Raw genomic sequence first — 8708 nt, 5'->3', positions numbered from 1 at the left:
CACTCTGTAGACCAGGCTGGCCTCGAACTCAGAAATCTGCCTGCCTCTGCCTCCCAAGTGCTGGGATTAAAGGCGTGCGCCACCACGCCCGGCTCTTTTTCTGGTTTTTAGTTTGTATTTTTTGTTTGTTTTGTTGTTTTGTTTTTCGAGACAGCATTTGTCTGCTTAGCCCTGGCTATCCTGGAATTCACTCTGTACACCAGGCTAGCCTCAAACTCATAGAGATCCACCTGCCTTTGTCTTCCCAGTGTTGGAATTAAAGGCATATGCCACCACTGCCCGGCCTAATTTTTTGTTTATTGTTATTAATGTATTTATTTTGAGGTAGGCTCTTCTGTAGCCCTGGCTAGCATAGAACTTACTATGCAGCTTAGAGAGGCCTCAGATTTAGAGCAGGAGCCAAGCATGGTGGTGCACGCCTTTGATCCCAGAACTTGGTTGTCAGAGGCAAGCAGAACTCTATGAGTTTGAGGTCAGCCTCCTCATACACCCAATTCTAGAGCATCTAGGGGGCACGTAGAAAAACCCTTTCTCAGAAAATTGAAGCAATCCTCCTGTCTCAAATGCTGGGATTACTGACATGAGCCTCTGGATAGGCTCAGTGATTTTTCATATGGATACTCTAAAATTTTTAACCTAAAACTGACAGTAACTAGTAATTAGAAGTTAAAATATAGCCATTATGCAAGTAATTTTTTTTTTTTTTTATTATTTCTTAATGTCCATCCTCAAAGGAAACAGACTTCATTGAAAACAGCTGCAACGCCTGTGGCAGTGCTGAAGATGGTGAGACTTGTGTAGAAGTAATGGTTACCAATGAAAACACATCATGTACCTGTCCGAGCAGTGGCAATCTTTTGGGGTCCCCTAAAATAAAGAAAGGTGAGTTAAGAATTATCTTTACAAATTAACTCTTGCTGGGCATGGTGGCACACACCTTTAATTCCAACACTCAGGAGGCAGAGGGACCCTGTCTCAAAAAAGAAAAAAAATCTTTTTTTTTTTTTTTAATTATCCATTCATTTCTATTTTATGTGCATTGGTGTTTTGCCTGCATGGATGTCTGTGTGAGGGTGTTGGATCTGCTGGAACTGGAGTTACAGATACTTGGGTACCACCATGTGGATGCTGGGAACTGAACCTGGGTCCTCTGGAAGAACAGCAGTGCTCTTAACCACTGGTCCAGCTCTCCAGCCTCCCTCCCCCAAAACAACATTCAGATATATTCTTTTAAATATAAGTGGTTTTTAGAGATTTTTGGAGTTAGGCTCTTTTGTTTGTTTCTTTATAATTTTTACCTATTTTATGTATTTGAATATACTGTTGATGTCTTCAGGCCCCCCCAGAAGAGGGCATCGGATCCCATTACAGATGATCGTGAGCCACCATGTGGTTGCTGGGAATTGAACTCAGGAACTCTGGAAGAGCAGCCAGTGCTCCTGACCACTAAGCTATCTCTCCAACCCTGGGATTAGTATTTTTTGCTTTTTAAGACAAAGTTCCTTTTTTTAGACCTGACTGTCCTGGAACTCACTATGCAATCTGGGCTGATCTCAAAAAATCTGTCGTGGGGTTGGGAGGTAGCTCAGTGGTTAAGAACACTTGTTCTTAGGGCTGGAGAGATGGCTCAGCAGTTAAGAGCACTGACTGCTCTTCTGAAGGTCCTGAGTTCAAATCCCACCAACTATATGGTGGCTCACAACCACCCTGATGCCCTCGCCTGGACTTCTTCGTCTGGAAGACAGCTATAGTGTACTCATGTACTCACATTAATAAATAAATAAATCTTTAAAAAAAAGAAAGAAAAAAAAAAGGAGCTGGTGAGATGGCTCAGTGGATAAGAGTACCCGACTGCTCTTCCGAAGGTCCAGAGTTCAAATCCCAGCAACCACATGGTGGCTCACAACCATCCGTAATGAGATCTGGCATCCTCTTCTGGAGTGTCTGAAGACAGCTACAGTGTACTTACATATAATAAAGAAAGAAATCTTTAAAAAAAAAAAAATCTGTCTGTCTCTGTTTATTAAGTTCTGGGATTAAAAGCATGTACCACCACTGCTATGCTGGAATTAGAATTTTAAAGTTGCTTTATCACCTCAATATCATGTGATCATCAGATACTTAATATTTATTATAAGACACAAAACATGTAAATGGTAATCATACTTTTATTACATTCTTTTTTTTTTTTTTTTTTTTTTTTTTTTTTTTTTTTTAGGCTGTGTAGCCCTGGCTGTCCTGGAACTCACTTTGTAGACCAGGCTGCCCTCAAACTCAGAAATCCACCTGCCTCTGCCTCCCAAGTGCTGGGATTTACTGCCTGGCTCATTACATTCTATAAGCAATAAAATTTGATATTTTTCTCTGGATACTGAGTTAATTTTTATTTTCACCTGCTGTATTTTCAGGTATGTCTCCACACTGTAATGGTAGTGACTGTGGATATTCATCTAGCATGGAAGGAAGTGAAACAGGTTCTCGAGAAGGTTCAGATGTTGCCTGCACCGAGGGAATTTGTAACCATGATGAACATGGTATGCTTGGGTTAAACTTCCTAATTAGTATCTATAGCATGGCTGATACAACACCATAAATAGGAAGGTTATTAATTAATCTTTACAGGGGAAGATTCCTGTGTTCATCACTGTGAAGACAAAGAAGATGATGGTGATAGTTGTGTTGAATGTTGGGCAAATTCTGAAGAAAATAACACAAAAGGAAAAAATAAAAAGAAGAAAAAGAAAAGCAAGATGTTGAAATGCGATGAACATGTAAGTGTGGTGATTTACAATTACAAATCTTTGCAGGTGAAAACAACCTATTTCACTTGAGTTGGCATGCATAGGTTAATGATAAGGGCTTTTTAAAAATGAGTATTTTAGCTGGGCAGTGGTGGCACACACCTTTATAATCCCAGCACTTGGGAGGCAGAGGCAGGCGAATTTCTGAGTTCAAGGACAGCCAGGGCTACACAGAGAAACCCTGTCTCAGAAAAAAAAAAAAACCAACAAAAAAACCCAAACAAACAAAAAAAAAATGAGTATTTTAAGCTGGACAGTAGTGACACATGCCTTAATCCTTCCACTGGGAGGCAGAGGCAGGTGGATCTCTGAATTCAAGGCTAACCTGGCTACAGAGTGAGTTCCGGAACAACCAGGGTTACACAGAGAAGCGTCTCTTGAGAAAGCAAACAAGAGTGAGTGTTTTGTGTGGTGTCATTGCTTGTTCATTTTGTAGGTATGACTATGGGGAGGGAGTGTTTATTTGTCCAGAAGTCCTGGTGAATCGTAATTCAGGCTACTAATCTTTTATAATACTTTATAATTATTTTTCTTTAGGTTTATTTATTTTATGTGTATGAATATTTTGCTTTCATGTATGTCTGTGCACCACCATGCCTGCTTGGTACCTGCAGAGGATAGAAGAGAGTACAGGGTTTCTTGGGATGGAGTTAGGATGACTTTTGTGCCACCATGTGGGTGCTGGGAATTGACCCTGGGTCCTCTGCAGGTGCTCTAACCTGCTGAGCCATCTCTCTAGACCAAATATACTTGGTTATTTTAATTAGCTATATAATTTTGAGAAATGTGTTAGTTTTCCTGTTTACACAGATTAGGATAATAAAGTGTTTTAGGTTCCCTGAACATGAAGTAAGATTATATAGCTAGCAGGTTAGCATACTGTGTAATGGTGTGAGTGACTGTAAACATCTGCGGCTGCTGTTAACTTGCTGTGACTTGTCAAGCCCTGCACTATGCATTTGTTTTGTTTTTGACTGTCTTTTCTGCATTGTCTGGGCTAAGCTGGAGCGCACTGAGCACCTGGGATGTTTGTTGGTTTTTTTTTGGATAATAAGCTGCTGTTTTTTCCATTTTTCTCTTGGGAAATCTCTTGCCCTGATTTCAGATCCAAAAACTTGGAAGCTGTATTACAGATCCAGGTAATCGAGAGACCTCAGGAAACACTATGCACACAGTGTTTCACCGTGACAAGACCAAAGATGCACATCCTGAGAGTTGTTGCAGCACTGAGAAGGGTGGGCAGCCATTGCCTTGGTTTGAGCATAGGAAAAGCGTACCACAGTTCACAGAACCTACAGAAATGTCATTTGGTCCTGACTCTGGAAAAGGTGCCAAGAGCTTAGTTGAACTTCTTGTAAGTAGTTCATGATATCTTACTATGTATTGGGGGATATATTTGAAGATTTAGGGTAGGAAGAGGTTAAATGAAAGATGACTTTATTTCTATTCTTTCACTGATGGCTTTTGTGACTCCTGGAGCACATTGTCTTATTCTTGTTTGTCTCAAAGTTAGAGCAGTTGGGAGAGTAAGAAGTGGTGTCATGTCTAGGAATCTGTCTGAGTTATTGTAACAAAATGTATCCATGTGGCAGTATAGTAGTCACCCTTCTAGATAAGGAAAAAATATTGAATATGTATAATTTCACTACCCCAAGGGAAGAGAAAGAATAACAGTTTGACTCATTCTCAGCCACATAGAGTTTGAAGCCATCCTAGGATGAAACCCTGTCTTAAGCCTCCCATAATCTTTCCTCCCAGAACAAAAACAATAAAAAATAACTTGAACTAAAGCTTGCATTCCAAGATAATTCCTGCAAGTGGCATATAGGAGAAAGTATGACTGGCCTTGGGAGAGCTTTAAGTTGATAGCACCTCCTAAGGGATGAGTTGAGCTGTACTATCCAGTGTCCGCCGTGTAGTGCGTGCCTGAGCATGAACAAGAAAGGGAAGAGACCCCTATTCTTGCCATTATTTACACCTGGCGGAACTGTCTTTGGGAATATTAAGATTTTTATTGTTTGTTTCATTTTTGTGTATATCGTAAAGTTTAGTGGTGATTCTATATAACGTACTTTTTAAAATATTTTTTATTAGGTATTTTCCTCATTTACATTTCCAATGCTATCCCAAAAGTCCCCCCTACCCTCTCCCCCACTCCCCTACCCACTCACTCCCACTTTTTGGCCCTGGTGTTCCCCTGTACTGGGGCATATAAAGTTTGCAAGTCCAATATATAACGTACTTTTTAAATTTTAAAAAAAGTTATCTTTTACTTAATTTGTAGAGATAAAAAGTTTTTCAATATAAGACCAGCTAGAGATAAGTCTGCTTATTTAAAAAATGGTGATTATTTGTATCCATCTCTTTTTAGTCATTTTTAAAAGCAGAGAAGTATGGTAAAAGGTAGGCTCATAGGTATATAGGAGGCAATTATAGATTCAGTGTTTGAAACCACGCTGAGTTAGGTTTTATTTTCGGGCTGCATGGTGCTTATTCTGTAAGCATTCCAGGTAGAAATTGTGTGGCTGGGTAAAAACTTAAAAAGCTAGGCTGCTTTAATTTTTAGTTGCCCCACCAAGCATAGTGTTTTGCATTCTTTGTCATGGTCTTAATTACTGCTTTAATTTGCAGGATGAGTCTGAATGTACTTCAGATGAGGAAATCTTTATCTCACAAGATGAAATACAGTCATTTATGGCTAATAACCAGTCTTTCTACAGCAATAGAGAACAATACCGACAGCATCTGAAGGAGAAATTTAATAAATACTGCCGCTTAAATGATCACAAGAGGCCCGTTTGTAGTGGCTGGCTGACAACGGCTGGAGCAAATTAAATAAATAAAATAGCTCTGTCTTTCAATGAAACACTCAAGATGACTACTGCGCCTTCTCTTTTAAAAACTCCTAATTTAGTGACTTCTGGCAAAATTTTACCTTAAATCTTAAATCAATGTGATTCCTTGTTTTGGGAGACGGTGGAGGTAACCTCATTCGTTTGTTCTTTCTTCAGGCTTGTGTCTTTAGTTTCGTGGCTGCGCAGGCCTGCCTATGATTTAAGCCATCTCTTCATTAAACGTTTCTCTTCCTGTGAGACTTACTAAAGCAACTTAGTGGCAAAAGTAATGTTGTACTTACACCTCTGTACAGAAATGACAGTGAGCTGGATATATGGTTTACAGTAGACATCCACTTGCAAAGCATCTGGACAAAATGTTAAAGGCAATGTGCAAAATTTAAAATAAAGAGTATTTATTAATACGCATAGTAGAATGTGGTGTACATGTTTCTACTCACCGTGGTGGTACTTTAGTATTTGCCACTCATGAACTTTGTATCTGACCATTGTTGATGGAGAGAGCATGAAGAGCAAATGAGGGTAGAGATTCAGACTGCCCAAGACTGAATTCTTCCTTTGATGAGACTTGATAACTGAGAAAAGCAGTTTCTAGTCTTGTTCTTAAAGAATAAATGCATTTAAACACTGGCTAGCCTCTTCCTTCCTCATGAGACTTGAAATTCCCAAGGAGGCAACGGAAACACCTTAAATTAAAAGAGGTTCATATTGACGTAAAAGAATGAAGACAGAATGTTGGTAATCAGCCTTTAAGGCTGGGAGAGGAGGATTCCTGAGAGCTGACTACATTGTACTTTGTTTTCCAACATGAACTCAGTATGGCTTTACAATCACCACTTGTCCCAAGCTGTCTTGAGTACTGAAGGGGAGAGATTCCCAGGAGTAGTATTTTGTTGCCATTTGATAGGTCAGGTCAGTGATGGAGAGATGACAGATGCTTGTAAGAACCCGAGTTGCATGAGGGATAAGACTGGGTAATAGGTATTAAAAGGAAAAGGACTAAATACATACATTGTATGAATCTGTCAAAGAATAAAAACAAAATTGGATAAAAAAAGAAAAACCCCAGTGCTGGGCATCAGAGACAGATCCTGAAACGTACTGGCTTGCTGACCTACTGGACTGGTGCTCCAGGCCAAAGAGAGACCCTGCCTCAAAGAAGATGGGGCCAGTAAGGTGATGCAATGGGGAGAAGGCGTTTGCCACCAATCCTCAAAACCCAAGTCTGGTTCCTGGGATATACATGGAGAGAACTGATTCCCCCGCTGCAAGTTGTCCACTCTGACTGCATGTGACGTACATGTCTGTCACCAATAAATGTATAAATGTATTTTTGGTTTTTGTTGTTTTTGGAACTTGCCATGTAGATTAGGCAAGTCTTGAGCTCATGGAGATCTGTTTTTCAAGTTCTGGCATTAAATATGTGTGCCATTACATATGTCATGAAAGAAGGACGGTTACTGAGGAGCCACACCAATTTACTCCGCCCTGTACATACACATGCCTGGGCACTTGCATATAAATGCACTTGGCACACAACACACAGACTAGCTTGGATAGCACTGCAAATGCATAGTTAGGGCTTTGTGCCTCTGTGACAATACTTGGCCCCCCAGACAAAGTAGTAGGACATGATGTCTGGACAGTGGGCCTGGCCAGAGTGAATTGTAGGGGCGTCCTATCCATTAGATTCCAGATGGGTAGCAGTGATGCTTAGGTTCCGTTTTCATCATTGGCATCCTTTGTTGGTAAGGCCTCATTGCCCCTCAGACTGGCCTTCAACTGAAGACGATCCTCTTACCTCAGCCTCATGAATGTATGATGTGTTTATAGGTGTGAGTCACCGCACCATAGGTAGTTGATGGCATTTCTTTAATCAAGCTTTGGAATTGTCTTTACAGTGGATTGTAGATCACTGAGCAACAGCAAAACAACTTTGGAAAGATACTCTCAGCTAGGCATTTTTTTTTTTCTTTTTTTCTTTAGCATTTACTCTGCCAGCTGAACTACACTCCTGGCTACATAAGCTCTGCAAAAGCAATAGTTTTAATTATTGCCCTTGCAGCCAAATGAAGGATAGCCAGATGGGTGCTTAGTGAGTGAAAAATTTTTATTCCTATTTTAAAAATGCATTGGTATTCTTGATTGCCTGTGTGTTTGTGTGAGGATATTAGATCACCTAGAGCTGGAGCTACAGACCTTTGTAAGCTGCTAGGTGAGTGCTGGGAATTGAACCAGGGTTCTCTGGAAGGGCAGGCAGTGTTTTTAGCCTCTTGAGCCATCTCTGGCCCCAAGTGAATTTTTTTTTTTTTTCTTTTAAACTCAGGGTCTCACTTGTTCACACTAACCTCAGGTTTACAATTCTGCCTCAGCCTCCTAGGACTGCGTCAGCATGGGTTGTGTGACTGTGGTAGGCACGTGCCTGGTCTTTGAGCTACTTATCCATGTCCAGCAATCATAAAGGATGGCTATCTGAAGAAGGTAGACATCAGACAGTTTTTTGGTTTTTATTTTGTTTGGTTTTTTTAAGACAGGGTTTCTCTGTAGCCTGGGTTGACCTGGAACTCACTGTACACCAGACTGGCGACAAACTCAAGAGATCTGCCTGCTGAGTGCTGAATCAAAGGCATGCACCACCAGCTGGCAATATCAGGCATGTATGAATACACTGTTGGTGTCTTCAGACACACCAGAAGAGGGCATCGGACCTCTTTCGATGGTTGTGAGCCACCACCATGTGCTTGCTGGAAATTGAACTCGGGACCTCTGGAAGAGCAGCTCTTAGCTGCTGAGCCATCTCTCTAGCCTCCATCACACCTTCTCTCTTTTTGTTGTTGTTTTTTTGTTTTGTTTTGTTTTTCACACTTTTTTTTTAAAGATTTATTTATTATTATATGTGAGTACACTGTAGCTGACCTCATACACACCAGAAGAGGGCATCAGATCTCATTATGGGTGGTTGTGAGCCACCATGTGGTTGCTGGGATTTGAACTCAGGACCTTCAGAAGAGCAGTCAGTGCTCTTACCCACTGAGCCATCTCGCCAGCCCGT

General features: G+C 40.7%; 1 protein-coding gene and 1 long non-coding RNA gene across 10 annotated transcripts in view; one reads left to right on the top strand and one right to left on the bottom strand.

The window, feature by feature from the left end:
- The window catches only part of Ggnbp2 (gametogenetin binding protein 2), a 38896-nt gene extending 32610 nt beyond the window's left edge, over window positions 1–6286 (top strand). For all 9 annotated transcript variants that reach the window (XM_029483915.1, XM_021175750.2, XM_029483914.1 and 6 more), the window contains 5 exons: window positions 735–882; window positions 2409–2534; window positions 2623–2771; window positions 3907–4155; window positions 5433–6286. In XM_029483915.1, coding sequence (XP_029339775.1) covers window positions 735–882; window positions 2409–2534; window positions 2623–2771; window positions 3907–4155; window positions 5433–5636 — 876 coding nt within the window. In that variant the 3' untranslated portion in view covers window positions 5637–6286. The remainder of the gene's footprint in view (window positions 1–734; window positions 883–2408; window positions 2535–2622; window positions 2772–3906; window positions 4156–5432) is intronic.
- Window positions 6287–7751: 1465 nt separating this feature from the next.
- Window positions 7752–8708, bottom strand: part of LOC110304191 — a 1960-nt gene continuing 1003 nt past the window's right edge. Inside the window, exon 3 of the long non-coding RNA XR_002379027.1 lies at window positions 7752–8128. This is a non-coding gene — a long non-coding RNA (uncharacterized LOC110304191). The remainder of the gene's footprint in view (window positions 8129–8708) is intronic.

Source organism: Mus caroli, chromosome 11 (assembly GCF_900094665.2).
Source record: "Mus caroli chromosome 11, CAROLI_EIJ_v1.1, whole genome shotgun sequence".
NCBI classification, from domain to species: Eukaryota; Metazoa; Chordata; class Mammalia; order Rodentia; family Muridae; genus Mus; species Mus caroli.
The sequence above is the reverse complement of the archived record's forward strand: the minus strand, read 5'-3'. Positions and strand labels throughout refer to the sequence as shown.